Genomic DNA, 16,525 nt, shown 5'->3' with positions numbered 1-16,525 from the left:
TACGTTCCATATTTATTTCAACTTTTTCGACGGCTCTACCATTCTTACCCTTTCTATCACCACATTTTTTGATGGTTTCTTTGTTAGCTCATTTTCTTGAAATTACTCTTTCTTCCAGATCTCTTATATAATACTGAAAAACTAATTTATTTTATCGGTGGTCTGGTTTCAGAAATGATACAAATATAAATGAAAAGTTAATATATTAAAGTATATAAACGAGTAAACTTAATGGCACTACGTTAATTTTTTACAAAATAAGGCACTTTATACTTATACGTTAAGGATGTAATATTCCTGTATGAAATGAATCATCAAACTAATCTTTGATCCTCAAAATTAATATTTTGTATTATCCCTGAGATTACTATAAATAAAATGTTTTTTGAAGAATCGTCCAATAAAAACAACACAAAAAGTTAAATAGAAATATCAACATCCTTTAGTTAATGGCACGTTTATTATATAAACTACAGTTTAATAAAATCTAAAAAATACCCTCGTCAAGTTACGTTATGACACATAATAATTAAAGGCAGTTTCTTTGGTCTACTGTTTTGAGGTATATAGGAAAACCTCATTCGCCACAATCACCACTATCACGTTTATTCAATGATCATATTTCATGACAAACACTGTATAAAAACCATAAATATATATCTCACGTGATGATGTTGAAATTTTGATTTGTCAGGTATATGCCTGATTTGAAAAGCGCGTTTGAATAAAAAAATAGACAAAATAGAAAAACTGAAGGTACCCAGAAAATTGAAGATATTAATGAAAGTTATATTACAAAACATGAAAGTCAAAGTAAGATATCTGGAAAAACTAATTGAAGAAATAGAAATAAACAAAGGATTCAAACAAGGCGACTCGATCTCTCCAACCCTAATAGAAATAAACCAAGATAAAACCAAATACATGAAGATAGCAAAACAAGACAAAAGACGAATGGACCATCTAAGGACACATAAATACGTATTTGTAACTGTATAGACGTATACAAAAAGAATATCGAACATTTGGAAAAAAATAAAAAGTCACCCAAATGCAAGAATATTAGTAAAAAGGAAAAAGGAAAAACATATAAAACATTACTAAGACCAGTGATTGCATACGCCATGGAAACAAATGTCCAATGACCAATATTACAGGAAATGGAGAGAGAAGATTGAAGAATAATAGAGAAATAGAAGAAGAGCTGGGAGGAGAAAATATAATAAAGTATTTAAAAGCACTAAGACTAAATTATACAGGACACACCATAAGAAAGAAACCTACAGAAATTGTGAGGAGGATGATAAAATGGATACTTCTATGGTCAAGAGGTAGAAGCAAAGCAAAAAATACCTGGAGAAACCAAATTGAAGAATCTTAGAAATAGTAAACTGAAAAGCAAAATGCAGAAACAAAAAATGGGAAAAGCTAAGAAACGAAGCCAGGACTAACAAAAAAACTACAACAAAAAGAACAAAGGGAGTAATCCACCCCAATAAAGGGATGTGTAGATGCACAAAGTGTCAGCTCTAATCCAAGAGATTGAACGGCATAATGATAATGATAGAATACTTCAAAATGATTCCAAATGGTCGAGTTATCAATAACAAAGTATATAGTAAACAGCTGATGCAAATGTAAGAGGTTTATGGCAAAATTCTTGCGTGGGAAGAAATTCATGGGAAGGAGACCTACAGAAATGGTGAGGAGGATAACACAAGAGGTACCTCTATGCCCAAGAGGCAGAGGTAGACAAAGAAATACCTGGAGAAACCAAATTGAAGAAGATACCAGAATCCTAGAAACAGTAGACTGGAAAGCCAAATGCAAAAATAGAAAAGAATGGAGAAAGGTGGCAAACGAAGCCAGGACTAACAAAAACTATAACAAAAGAACAAGGGGAGTAATCAACCCCAATAAAGGGATGTGTACGCGCACAAAGCGCTAACCATAAGTCTAAAGATTAAACGGCATGATAATTTACTATAAACACAATTTTCAAATTATCCATTTATATATAAAAGTAAGAATGAATAAATTATTATCTTATTAACTGATCTTCTATTCATGAGGAGCAAGAAAAACAACTGCTAAGTAGTCAAAAAAATAATCAAATAGATTTAATTTATGCAAACATAAATGTCACATACTCAACACATTGTTTACAACCACCTAACCAAGATAATTACATTGCAACACGAACGTTTCGATAATCGGTTCGTCTTGCAATGTAATTATCAGTGTTGTTGTCGTGGTAGTAAACAATGTGTTGAGTATGATACGGTTCATAGTAAAAAGTACTATGTTATGTGACATTTATTTTTGCATCATCATTGCATATTGCATCATTCTTTAACTACTTAGTAGTTATTTTCTTGTTCCTTATGATTGGAAGAACAGTTAATAGAATAACAATTTATTCGTTCTTACTTATGAAAAGTTATAAATGAGTAGATTATTCAATAATTGTAATTAAAATACATTTCAGGCCTATATTCTTCTAAAGATATTTTGATCGGCGATTTTGTTATGAATATCACCAACGATCTCAGAAAATCAAATTTTCAAGGACTATGATAATGACCAAGAATGAAAAATGTGGATAGAATTAAACAAAAATAACACCGTGTTGTCACGTCACATTCGACAATAGAGTTGCAGAATAGTGTGTAGAGTGAGAAATTCTGTTGTTAAAATATAACAGGATATTTTTTAGTTAATCATAAGGTTAGTATCGATACAAGGTGGATAAATGTAAATTGCTGATATAAAATTAAATATTATTACATTAAATAAAACGTGTATGGCACTTTTTATTAATTCTTCCATAGAAAAATTATCAAAATTCATATTTCTTTATATAAAAAAATATTATTCGATTAATGCGTTTTGTTCAAAAGGCAATCCTTGGGGTGCACGAGGCCACGGCAAGTCGATGCGACGCGAGCGCCATCTATTGAACAGTTATGACAACAAAAGTCGGCCATATTGTTGTTGCGTTTCAAGGAGAGAGGCCATATCGGAGCATTGCTAGTGATTGTTGTTTGTTGAAGCATATCTTTTTGAAAGGATATAGTGAGAACTTGACTCATCATGACCGTGAGCGCTCAAAATAAAGTTTATGAGTGTAGGTGTGACTCGTTTGAGCTACGGTACGAAGATATTGAAGAAGATAAGGACCAGTGGCCACGCGTGACCGAATTAGACAGACTGGAGTATCTAGATTTCGGCATGAACTTCACGACCGAAACCTATTGGTTTCCGTTCAAATACGATGCGTGGTAGTCTACTCTACTCTTTTCCATTCTTCTCACGTGGGCTTACCAGTATCTTTTTTTTGTCTCCCCCATCTTATGATGTCTTGCGAAGACTAAAAAACGAAATTTGACGTAATGTTAAATAGCAGTTAATACATATGAGCGGATTGTTGATAGAAATTGTTAATCTGACAAGGTATTTATCTGTCCTATGAGTATGGTTCACCATCTTTCAATAATTCTTCAAAAGAATTGGAAGACGAAGGTATGATACTATTATCACCCTGGTTTGGTTAAGAAAGACGCATCAGCAATATGGCCGACACCTAGTTGTCGTATCTGACCGCTAGATGGCGTTTGCATCACAAGGACAAAAAATGTAATCTGCATGACTCGTGAACCCCAAGAATAGATAAAAGTATTTTTTTATAAAACAATCACATGTGACCCACCTTGTAAAATTTTCAATAAAAACAAAGCATATATCTTAATTACTAATATTACACAGGCACTATTTGGTTTGGCTTTAGTATACAACGTGTATTCATAAAGCTAAAATTGTGGTCGAAATGAAAAAATAATTAGACAAAAGAATCCTAAATGCAAAATCCGTAGTTTTCTTCAAATGAGAACTATATGAAGCATTTAATTATAAAAAAATGAAATTGTGTTATGTAAATGTTTAAAAGGAAATAATATTTCTAAATTACATGAATCAAACTATTTCTTATTGCAGGTTTAAATTAATACTAGTTGCTTCATGTACAATGTGCTCCAAATTAATATAATTAATTAGCTATAACAAAAGCTAAAGAAAGTACTATATATAAGAAAATAAATTCATTTGAGAGTAGAGGAGAATTATATCAAGCTGTTTGTACTGATTTAGACTGATTATTATTCAATTGAAACTTATCTTTCAAAAAATTCAATTTTTTATTTAAATTTTGACCACAAATTTAGCACATATTAAAGCAGAAAGTAATTAGAACAACTCCAATGATTTCTGGTTCATAAGTTACTAGCTAGGGTTTTTTTAAAGATCCTCCCTAGTAGATCTTAATATCTCAGGAACAATTACCGAATCCTCGGTATCGCTAATGTATCCTTTTTCGCCAGTATAATGAGTGGGATAAATTAAAAGTGGAGCAGCTGAAAATGCCACTAAATCTCTTCTTGGGTAGTGTCCTTTCCATGATTCCTAAAAATAAAATAATTATATCAGATTTATTGAAAATGTGATTACTACTTGAAGGTTATATTCAATGTTTGTTTATAATAGTTCTTTACTGAGCTACCTTTTACACCTTTCTCCAAATTTCGTTTCTCCGGCTTACTAAGACATCTGTTGTATTTAATCTGAGCTCAATGTCTCTTATATGGTTAACTATAATTAATTTTTTTAAGCTAACAGATAACTGAGGATTGTAATTTTTTACTATATGATTTTGCAACAAAAAATTGGTAATTAATATTAAATTCCCTGTATGTCGATGAATCCAAACGACTGATAATTGTTCTATCACACAATTGAATAAAGGTCCCTAAATAAAGGAAAACTAAAAAATAGTTATGGAAAATTTATAGCACGAAAATTAAGTATTAAAAATAAAAGATTTCAAATTTTAAATTTCCACCGAGAACAGAACGTTTCGTTCATAATTTCGTTCTTGTTCATGGTCCGATATATTATGTTTGACATTTTAACATTATTTTAAGAAAATGACATATTTCTCGAACAAAGAGCATTACTGAATCTATTTTTATGAACCAGACATTTAGATGATTGCCAAATTACTGTAAATTTACAGACCAGAGACAATTATATTCGTTCTTGCAGCTCATGTTAAAGAATACTGATAAAAAATAAATATTTAGCACTATTTTCAGAATATTTCAATGAATACTGCTCCAAACTCTAAAAATAACAATAAAAGTACAGTTTTATTGGTGCTATAAACAAGATAACGGTTAAGAGGAGAATCATCTGTTATGAATTTAATATTCCATGGTTATTTCATTTTTAGACAACCATATTTTTCATATAATGATCAATTAATCAACATCTCATTAGTAACCTAAAGAGGATGCGACGGTTGGTTTAGACGATCAAAGATCTCAGTGGCGCTCGGATTTTTTCACCTTCAGAGTTTTGATGTAAATTTCAAGTAAATTCATTGAGCGGCTGTGAGAGAATTTTGGAGAGAATGTCTTAGCAAAAATTATTATAAATTCATCATGTACAAGGTATTCGTAAAATTTATTATAAACTTATTGGGGTTTTCACGTTCAGATTTTTTATGTCAATTTAAAGTAAATTCGTCGAGGGTTTGTAAGATTTGGTATAATGTTCAAGTGTCTAAGGGACATATAGAATCGCTTAATTAAGACGTTGGTTTCGACAAGGAGACGATCAGTTTACAATAAATCTTGATGAATACAATAGTAAGGAGAAGTTAAATAAGTAGATTTATGATTCTTTATAGTAACATTAATATAATTAGAAATTAGGTAATCCGAGACGATACGTTAATGGAGCATAAAATAAGAACATATTGTATAACTTGATATATGGTTAACAGATCTTAAATACTATAACTACCTGTGGATGTTTATCGAATAAAATTGGTAAATATTCATCTACAGGAACCAAGCGCGTTAAAGGATCTGCCTCGAGAAGCTTCTTTGCACCTTTAAAACTTAAAACATATCCCAAAGTCCAATATGAGTAACCGGCGTGAACAAGGAAGTTAGTACCCTCCACCCAAGGTTCCTCACTTTCTTGCAATCGCTTCCTACCAAAATATCTGAAAAAATTATGAGATATATTGTTAAAAAAGTCAATGTTACTGTTAACCAATATTGGTCAGTTAGGTACATAACCAATTTAGGATTCTAGACATTCTCAATTCTTAATCTTGGACTTATATTACTAGAATAAGCTTAATTTGAAAGATATAGACTGATCGCTTAGCACTACTACTACCTACTGGTTAGTTGTTGAACGTTAGCTGGGAAGCCGTTTTTGATTTGTGTAAATTGTGAGTTTTTGACAAGTGTATTTTTTACATTTTTGTTTAGTGTATTCAAACGAAATTATTAATATTTGCATTCGCATTAGCGAATTTTCAAAAAATTACCCATCGCTGATCGAAACGTATCGGTATTTTCGCAAGAATGAAGTGGATTCACAAACAATTATGGATATGGTCAATTCACAAATTGGCAGCATTGAAGACATCAGAAAAGAATTATTTCAAAGGCAACAGTTAATAAGACAGATGATTGATAATTGCACTGACAAAAGTACTTTACTTAATATTAAACAGCATCAAAGTACCTGTTTAAATCTGGTAAATTTATCAAAAAGGGCGAACAATCATAACAATTAAAGCTTCAAGGAAAAAATGCACACAATGTAAACGCTGAAAGGCAGCACAGACTTTTTTCTACCAGAAAAGCTAAGAAAAAGAATATAAAATACAGAAAACCAACATTTGAAGAAAAGATGGAACTTCAGCATCAACTTCTGAATGAAACGAGCAACATCAAAGATTATTGTACGAAAAATGTCAAAAAGTAGAAAGAAAACCTAATAAAGAAATGTGGAACTGCATTAATTGCAGAAATATTATGTAGTAATAATTTTGTCTTTCTCATGCCTTGCTGAAAATATTTAATATATTATATCAAATATCTTGATAGAAAATGTTTTATTTTTAATATTATTGATTGATTAATATTTTGATATTTAAAACAGAGAAATTATATTCCAGTTTTGTGATTCTCGTGTCAAAATATACAGTCTGTAATGTAAATATGAAATTTGCTAAATACCATGTTTTGTTGCCAATATGTAATGTTTTCCGATTAAGAATTTCTGTTTTCTTTGTTAATATTTTGTATAAATATCATAATAAAATATGACTATACAATATTTTTATTAATAAAAACAATTTGGGTAAATTGTCCATTTATAGTAACAGTTCTATTATGAGAAGTACCTAACAGACAGAATTTTCTGTTTTAAAACATGTAGATAGTAATCACTGCACTTTTCAAATAAACCTAAAAAAATCATGTCTGCTATGCATGAGCGTAACTCTCGGAATTTTGAGAAATTACCGGCTATGCTGTTCAAAAGACAATAGCTGTGTTCGCGGGTCTGAGTCCGAATTACTTTAAGGAGTGTCGCATGCGCACTTTTAAAATGGTCACGTCGATGACTTCTCCCCCGATGAGCGACAATTTTGAAAGTGCGCATGCGATCGGTCTTTAAATTAATTCGGAATCTGTACCTCGAAAAAATTTAACAAAGCTTATATTGTAAAAGGTTTTAGTTAATAAAATAATATATCGAAGAAAGTAAAAACTTACACTAAATCCCAATCTGGTAGCTTCCTAACCTCTGCCATCACATTTTGGACTTTGTGTCTAAAGAAGGGTTCAAATCGAATATCGTCTTCTAGTACTAATGTTGTTTGGTAATTTTCTGCAACAATCTACAAAATGTAATTTTAAATAATGAATAATTCAGTATTTAAAGGAAAGAGTATGTTTGAAAATATGCTGAAAATAAAAATATATATTATAAATTACAAAAGCAGGTATCGAAAAATAAATTTAAAAATCACTTACTTCTCTCCATATGTTTAGATGACTCAAGAAACAACCAATTTCTCCCAACTTCATTGGTCTGAAAGTGTGGACAATATTATCGAGTAACTAAAATTGCTTATTAAGTAACTTACCTTTTATGATAGGGATCCGAAAATTCAGGCATAAATTTGAGTTTTTCTAAAAAACTTTCATTCAATGCCCTAAAATAAAAATAAAATATTATATTTTTTTTCAAAGAGTATAAATATAAAACTAATTACTTTCCGTCAACTGCATTCAAAATGTCTACTTGAATCCCAATTTCGTCAAAACAAGCGTTCATCCTCTTTCTTCTTTCTGGTCTCCTCAATAAATTAATCATAAATATTTTATCAAAACCTAACATATCTTTTTTTGGTAGATCCCTGACGAACTTTTTCAAAAGATCGTTAACGTAAAGAGTGTTCATTTCATTTAAAACTTCTAATTTGATATTAGTTAATTGATCATAATCTAAAAATAAAAATATCTCAATTTATGTTTCAAAAATTGTACCAAACAAAAATACCTAGACTCAGTTCATCATTTTGTTCTAAAGGTAACATTAAATACCCGAATTTCAGTTCATTGCAAATGTTTAAAGTTATGTCACTTCTATTCGCGCTTATAGCAAAAGTGATTATGTCGTCATTTGGTCCATCGAAATTTTCAACTTTGGAAGGAACGTAGGTTAAAGAATCAGACTCTAATCTCCTTAAATCTATGAGAACACAAGTGTGAACCTTAAAAATAATAACCTTTTACTTAACAATATTAAAACCCGCAATTATGTATCAACAATTACCATTAAATCTAAATTATAAATATGAAATATTAAATAATGAAGTAACACATAAATGTAAAACAAGAATAACATTTGGTTTTCTTCTTCTTATTCTTCCTTCTTGTATGGTACATTTAAAAACTGTTTCTTCTTCAATTTCAGCCTCCTGGATCCAGATTGTCACACCATCTCGTTCTTGGTCGACCAATACTTATTCTGCCTGTTGGCGATTTATTCCTTGCGATACGCACTAGCTTTCGTTTGTCATTCTGCTAATGTGACTATTCCATTCTTGTTTTCGTTTTAGTACCCAGTCAATTACATTTTCTACCATACACGTATTTCTTATGTTTTCACTTCTTTCTCTGTTTAAAAGTGTTTTCCCTGCTATTTTCCTGAGTATTTTCATTTCCGTTGTCTCTAGTTGTCTTTTTGTCTTAGTTGTATCGGGTCTTGTCTCTGCTGGGTATGTTATTATACGTCTAATTGTTGTTTTATATATTTGGTTTTCTAAATTTAAAATCCTGTCACCAAGTGGAAATTTCATTAACGTATTGAAGAAAGTCAATTTACAAATTAAATTTGATAAGTTTCAGGATTTTCTATAATTATTGTAGATTGACTGAAATAATAAATTAATGTCATTCAGTCTTCCCACACTGTGTGAACTGTAATGTTTATAATTATGTTATTAAAATATTAAGAAGTTTGCTATAAAAATGTTTTTGTATTTGCAAGAGACAATCTCTTAGGATAAATGTGATATAATTTATTTTCGTAAGACATCAAAGTGAGTTTTTCTAAGTCATAAATAGTTATTAATTCATAGAGTTTTTAATTTTTCTATATTTAAGATTTAAAATTTTTTGATAGATGGTTACGCCGTTTGCATTAATGCTCGAGTCAACTCCACTTAACCCTCTTCAAACAATCAGTAACATTCTGGTAAAGGGAGGGGAGATTTTTTTTTCAAAAATTATAACTGAAATTTCATACATTTTTAAATCCTCAAATTCCAAGCATGTTAGCTTGTTAGAGAAGGATAGTTTATGAGAGAGAAAGAGATTGTTTGAAAAATTTTTAGGTAGAATAAGGGAAATTTGTTGTAGGAGGAAGGTTTGTTGAAACTGGTCCTGAGAGAGCTCTCTCTGCACGGTTTGGGGATTTTTTTGAGTATTTTTTGTTTGTTTTTTGAAAAATTTAAATGGGGGGTGGGCGGATACAGCTGCGGCTGCATTATTCCCTTCCATCGGCCATTTGGCCTGTGGGCCTTGAACCGATAGGCCACATATTGGAAAACCAGGGGGTTAGAAGAGTTTCTTTGGCAGCGAAGTTGTTGAATTCGAAGGTACGAATCACATAGCGGGCTTCGAGATCATTTAGACGACTTAGTATAGGGGTTATGTCTGTATTGTCATAAACGGTGTTACTGGGGCTGAATCTACAGTTGTATTGGAAGTACCTGAGAATGCACTGCTCGCAGGTCAGGAGTTGTTTAAGGAGATAATTGGGTAAAGTGCTGTAGACGTATGCTCCACATTCGATTATGGGGAGGATGTATGTTTTGTACGTATGAAGTAATGTGAGAGGAAGGGCTCGTCCAAATTTTCTTCCGAGCCCCTTCATGGGACAGACTCGCCTCCATACTCTGTTTAGAGTATCGTTCAGATCGGCCGCCCAATTCTTTTTATAATGTATCGTCAATCTTATACTAAACTTAAATCTAAAAATTACTTACCATTGGTACAGCGAAACATCCTAGATTTTCTCTATATAAAACAGGTGTATATTCATCTGTTCTTTGATAATAATAATCATCAGTCATACCATACCAAAAGTTGGAATAGAGACTATCAGATCTGAGCATCGGTGCGACCACAGTATAATTTTTGGAAACCAAATAATTCAGAGTATCGGGGTTTACCAAAAACACGTCACAATCTATAGTCTAAAATATTTTTAAAAATAAACAATTTATATTTAACATTACTCGTTTAAAAATTTGCCAGCAAGTTGGCTCAGACATAACTTTGACACCAAGGCAATGACAATACCGACTAGTTACTGGATATCCCAAACATTGTGACTCGAGACTCAATAAGATTAAACATTTAGAAATAGTTTCATAAGTGTGAAGATTCTAGTCAGAAGTCCTAAATAGAAAGTTACACTGACTACTTTATTTTCATCAGTTTTATTCAGCTGAAATGCCCAGGTCCAGTTGCAAAAAATGTATGTGAAATAATTTGTATCAGGTAAAAATTATTATCATAGAATCAAGAACCCTACGAAATTATATAGGTTTTCTTCAAGATTTGGAATCTATTCGCTTCCCAAATTGCTGCTAGATTAGAAGATCGAATAAAAGCTGACTGGTATACAGTGTTTTCCTGATAAAAATAAAGTCACAGATATATACAGGGTGTCCCAGAAATTGCACGCCAGGCTGACACGGGAGGTAGATCAGCTTTAGATCTATCAAATAAAAGCAACATGACCTCAGTAAAAGTTTTTTAGTTTTCGAGATATTAACACTTTTAGGTTTTTTCAGAAAATCTCTACTTTTTGCCCTATTTTTGTCTGTTATGGGCATAAAAAACCTCTAATTTATAATTCTATGAATATTATACCATTTTTAAAGAGCACTAAGTAGGCTAGTTTTTGAGAACATTTTCTGACTCAGTCTGGTACATTTTTTTTTCACAGTCGCTAACCAAACTTTAGTTAAGGTTTTCGCTTTGAAACAAAAGGTAAGATTGAGTTGTTTTTTTTGTTAATGTCGTGCTACTTTTTATTAAAATGAATACTGGGTTGTCTCAACCAACTATTAGTGGTAGCCCAGAAAAAAAAGAATTATAAATTAGAGGTTTTTTATGCCCATAACAGACAAAAATAGGGCAAAAAGTAGAGATTTTCTGAAAAAACCTAAAAGTGTTAATATCTCGAAAACTAAAAAACTTTTACTGAGGTCATGTTGCTTTTATTTGATAGATCTAAAGCTGATCTACCTCCCGTGTCAGCCTGACGTACAATTTCTGGGACACCCTGTATATAAGTGGATGTCATTGTTCATCATTAGTGCAATTAGTCGTATAGTCTGAAAAACTGAATAGTTTCTGACTAATAAGAACATCGAAATAATAAATCATATACGCCATTTACCATTTAATGTTATATTTCTATTACCGTTCATTTTAAGAATCAATAATGTAATTTGAGCAATTTCACGTTAAGTAGGATTTTTTATTGGTCCCTGTATTATAAACTCTGTGTATTTGAACAATACTATAGCCTATCACTACCCTAAGTATGTATATAAATATTGGGTGTCATATACAACGCGACCCAAAGGATCTATGTTCTCCTTTCTTGCTGCGATACTGGGAAATCCAGTGTTCACAGCTGAACTGTAAATCCACTCCTTCTAGAAAGTCTTAAGGAGTCTATTGAGGCGAGAGTGCCCCGATAGAACTCCCGTATTCGTAAATTGTTCTTACTTAGGTTGATACATTCAGCCGATCTTCTCTGGTTATAGTTTCCCAGAAGAGTCTTTGTCCTGTAGGTTGTCCCAATGATTAGTTTTGCTTCTATCTACCTTCTTTTTCAATTCTTTTTTTATTGTTCTGTTGCTGATATCACAGAAGACTTCAGGTCCCATGAAAGGCTTGTTTGCCACCGCTTTAGCGAGCTTATCAACTATTTAATTTCCCTTCACTCCGGTGTGTACCGGAATCCTAAGACCTTGATTAGATTGAGACTAATGCCAACAATTTACTCAATTTGAAAATAGGTATCATCATCCTACTCATTAGTTTTCATTTCCTTTTCTTTATATTATAAACGGTAAAATAAACTTCCTTAGAATTTTAGAATTTCAAACAATGAAATGATGATCTTACATTAATGTCACGGATTTCTTTCTTTCTTTCTCAATGTGCTACTCTTATATAAGAGAAATTAATATAAATAAGCACAAAAACCCACTTTTAGAATAACAATAACTTTTTCTTTAAAATTAATTGGTTAATTTTTTTGATTTATGTACTAACAAAAGTGTAGGTTTGCATATTAGATTACATCACTTTAAAAAAACAATGTAACTAATGGCTTGTCACTTTTATGCTGAGGAAAAATATAAAATTGCTATTTTTAAATTATATCTTTTTAGGTTAAGTCCAATTCATTTTCAGAACAAAGCTTAACCATTTGTTTGCAAATTTTAGTAATTACCCTATTAAATTATCAATCTTATCAACACCTCGGAATATAATGACTTTTTACACCTACATTTCTTGTATAAATAAGACAGATCAGGTAAGAAGCAAGAACAGAAGATTCGACGATTGCAACTTGTATTTTATATTCTATATAGCAGTAAACATTCTCAAAAATATGAAGATTATTTTGACTAGTACTTTTTTTATTTGTATGTCAGTGATTCTAAATATTTGTTTAGCATATGACAATAACAGTGAGTAGACTTAAATATAGTTTTTAATATTTAATTTATTTTCAGTAAAAAGAATTGGGGACTAAGCGATCACGCAATTAATTCAGTTCTTTTAAAATCAAATCAGAAATAAAACGTATCTATTTTTTTAAATACTTGTATAAGTAATAATTTTTCAATCACACCTCGTATTTTTTTGATAACATTAATATCAATACTTTAATATTGCCAAATATGAATTATATAATTGTTCCAGATCCTTGTGACGATCCAAATTCGCATTACACATGTGGATCTCCCTGTATACCCACTTGTTCAAATCCACAATTTGCCAATTGTGATCCTAAATGTGTCAAGGGATGTTTTTGCAAACCAGATTTTATTAAAAATGAAGCAACTGGGAAGTGTGTACGACAGAGAGACTGTTTCAAGACCCAGTCGTAGTTATAATTATATGTTTCAAAAATAAAGCAAAACAATTATATTCGCTTTAAATATTAAATATAGGTTATTTCCATAATTTATTTGTGTTAGGCTGGAATAAAGTTAATAGGCTGTCGAGCATTGAAACTGATAAAGCACGTATTCTATGATCCACCACAGAATACACCAACATACAACATGTCATTAATATGGAATTGAACTTTTTTTGTATTTTTTAGGTAGTACTATTTGTATAATGTTAGGCAATAAAATTTTATTACTTACAAATAGATAATCAGCCCAAATTTTCCTTGCAAAATTAAGAGCGGATTCTCTTAGATTAATTATATGTTGAAATCGCTCGCTAGTCCAATGTGCTGGTCCATACTCATTGGAGTATTGTGTAAGACCTTCAATAAATTCAGTATCAATAGAATGATATTTGTTTTTTACTGAAAAGATCCACTGCCGTAAAATATCCAAACTATTATCCACGTTATGGTCGCTTCTAATCCTAAAATAATGTAAAAAGGACTACAAGTAACATACTATCCAGAATGAATTGACATCACATAATAGCATGCAATAGAATGTAAAGTTTTCACAAAATTAAATTTGGATTGGCAACACTGATTATAATGAAATTAGTAATGTCAAAAGCGTCAACCGATTCGCTATCCTTTCCTTTTCCTTTTTAACTTAACTCACGTTTGATAAGGTAAGGTTATAAATGGTGTAAGAAATTTTAATAAAAATATAAGTAACTTACCACAAAGCCATTCGATCCTTAGGATAATTTAAAGCTTCAAAATTAGATAAAAAGTAAGGTAAAGTATGAGCTTTGTTTCTAACCAAAATCGACACTAAAACTGTAGGCTGTTTATTATCGGCGTGCGACTTTGTCATTATCACAAACACAAGTATAAAAACGTTCAAAAACTTCATTGTAAAACTTTTTATTCACTTATTTCTCATAACTAATTTAAAGAACCCTTAAGTTATCGCTTTTTATAAGTAATGTAACATGCTTACAACTCCGACAGCCATTTTTCTGTTAACGTGCACATCATTTTTTGATTGGATTAATTGTCAATGGCGGCATTTTCAAATTTACTCCTGATATAATATTCGTTATGTCCTAATTACTATAAAAGCTATCAATAATTGTTGATTAAGAAGACGTTATGAGGAAGTTCATTAATGAAGATATATATATTTTATACATCAAATACTAAAAGATAACAGTTGTTATAAACAACCAAAATTATTATTTATTATTAATAACTTGGTCCTAGAATGATAATAAGGCTTGGTGGTAAATACTTAAAACATTATAATAAAATGTCAGTTATACTTAAATTTTAACTAATTTAACTCTTATTACAGGTAGGTCAAAATGACCAAAGGTACATCAAGTTTTGGTAAACGTCGTAATAAGACTCATACCCTCTGCAGAAGATGTGGTAGGTCCTCATATCACATACAGAAATCGCAGTGTGCCCAATGTGGGTACCCTTCAGCAAAACTACGTTCTTACAACTGGTCCATCAAAGCCAAAAGGAGGAAGACAACTGGAACTGGCCGTCTCCGTCATCTTAAAATTGTTCGCAGACGTTTCCGTAATGGATTCCGTGAAGGTGGTAAACCAGTTAAGAAATCAACGTAGCTTATGAAATTATTTTGTAATAAGATAAATTAAAAAGAAGTTTGATTTTCATGATGTGTTTTGTTAATTGAACCTCATAGTTTTGGTATTGAATTTATATTTGAGTAAATATTTCATTCAAAATTAAATATGAATCTGAATATTTCCTTTATTATTATAAATGTAAAGATCTAAAGTTTCTATTGAAAATTAAGTTTTGTTATAATAATAACTTGGTGATATACTGTACACTTGCTAATATTCCAATTATAAAATTATTTTATGTTCAATCTATAAGTTGGTTATTGACATAGTAAATGTGTGGGAGTAACTGAATACAGAAATGTGAAAAGCCCCGATACTGCCACATGATCAAAGGATGCCAAAAAGCAATCAATAATACTCACATGGTCAGTGGATTACAAAACAGATCAAATAAATATAAGTTCTTTGCATTAATTTATAATTTCATTGTATTGACTTGTTGTCATATTTTTTTAAAAAAGTTAAGTGTGTAAGAACAGTAGCTTCATTCTTATATATTTTTTTGGTGTTTATTTATTACAAATAATGTTTTAATATTATTGGGTTGGCGACAAAGTAATTTCAGATTTGTAGTATAAAATAAAACACTTTTTTTACAAATAATAGTTTTTAATCAATTATATATTTTCCATTTTACTCAATTACCTTTAGCCATCTTTCTCTCATCTTCATGATTCCACGTTCAAAAAATTTCTAGTCATCAGCAAAAAACTTAAGTAGGTGAAGGTCATCGTCATTTGTGAAAATTTGACCATTCGAAGAATTGTGCAAACTTCGATATAAATGGTAATTTGGTGGTGCTAGATCAGGGTTGTATTGGAGATGTGGCATCACTTCCCAGCCAATCTCCAATAGTTTCCCACGAGTTGCCAAAGATGTCTGATGCCTTGTATTATCACTGTACCATAATATGATATGAACTAAGTGATTAGTATATAGAATTCATAAAGCCCAGAAAATTTGAAAAATGCCCAATGTGACTATGTCATGTGATGAAGGTAATGAAATAATTGAGTTGAACAGGCTTTATGAATAATGCCCCTCCCCTATTTGACAGGGAGACAAATATACACATCTCCAAAAGTCTTGCTCCCCCTTGTAAACTTTTAAGTTTGCCTATATATAGAGCCCATTTTTTGTTTTTAAATTTTGTTGCACCTTATCATGAAAATAAAAACAATATTGTAACAAAAAATTATTTTTTATACGACCGTGCGTTTTAACCCACTTTCCCGCACGCATTTTAGTTTTGAAAGTGTCACTTTCCCGCACTAGTGCGGGAA

General features: G+C 31.0%; 2 protein-coding genes across 3 annotated transcripts; one reads left to right on the top strand and one right to left on the bottom strand.

The window, feature by feature from the left end:
- Positions 1-186: 186 nt before the first annotated feature.
- LOC130891546 (glycosyltransferase 25 family member) lies at positions 187-14,849 on the bottom strand. The gene is made up of 10 exons (XM_057796367.1): positions 14,322-14,849; positions 13,838-14,066; positions 10,418-10,627; positions 8,425-8,638; positions 8,138-8,369; positions 8,009-8,077; positions 7,896-7,953; positions 7,635-7,759; positions 5,860-6,064; positions 187-4,458 (listed from the first exon to the last, which is right to left on the bottom strand). The coding sequence occupies exons 1-10, from the start codon at positions 14,495-14,497 to the stop codon at positions 4,294-4,296; spliced, it is 1,683 nt and encodes a 560-aa protein (XP_057652350.1). The 5' UTR covers positions 14,498-14,849; the 3' UTR covers positions 187-4,293.
- On the top strand, positions 14,193-15,269 carry LOC130891557 (60S ribosomal protein L37). 2 transcript variants are annotated; one of them, XR_009058914.1, is made up of 2 exons: positions 14,193-14,270; positions 14,939-15,269. XR_009058914.1 is itself a non-coding variant. In XM_057796384.1 (2 exons), the coding sequence occupies exon 2, from the start codon at positions 14,949-14,951 to the stop codon at positions 15,216-15,218; it is 270 nt and encodes an 89-aa protein (XP_057652367.1). In that variant the 5' UTR covers positions 14,245-14,379; positions 14,939-14,948; the 3' UTR covers positions 15,219-15,269. The 2 variants fall into 2 exon arrangements, 1 of the variants encoding a protein (XP_057652367.1); XM_057796384.1 differs by having other exon boundaries at positions 14,245-14,379.
- The last annotated feature ends 1,256 nt before the right edge of the window (positions 15,270-16,525 follow it).

Source organism: Diorhabda carinulata, chromosome 3 (assembly GCF_026250575.1).
Source record: "Diorhabda carinulata isolate Delta chromosome 3, icDioCari1.1, whole genome shotgun sequence".
In the NCBI taxonomy this organism is placed as follows: domain Eukaryota; kingdom Metazoa; phylum Arthropoda; class Insecta; order Coleoptera; family Chrysomelidae; genus Diorhabda; species Diorhabda carinulata.
This window is presented reverse-complemented; position numbering and strand designations above follow the sequence as displayed.

Bases quoted from the DNA above. Each gene is read 5' to 3' on its own strand.
- LOC130891546 (XM_057796367.1), bottom strand. From the start codon at position 14,497: ATGAAGTTTTTGAACGTTTTTATACTTGTGTTTGTGATAATGACAAAG. The intron at 14,067-14,321 runs GTAAGTTACTTA...ACATTATTTTAG, and splicing joins AAGGATCGAATGGCTTTGTG to GATTAGAAGCGACCATAACG. The intron at 4,459-5,859 runs GTAGTTATAGTA...TTTTATTTTTAG, and splicing joins TATTCGATAAACATCCACAG to GAATCATGGAAAGGACACTA.
- LOC130891557 (XM_057796384.1), top strand. From the start codon at position 14,949: ATGACCAAAGGTACATCAAGTTTTGGTAAACGTCGTAATAAGACTCAT.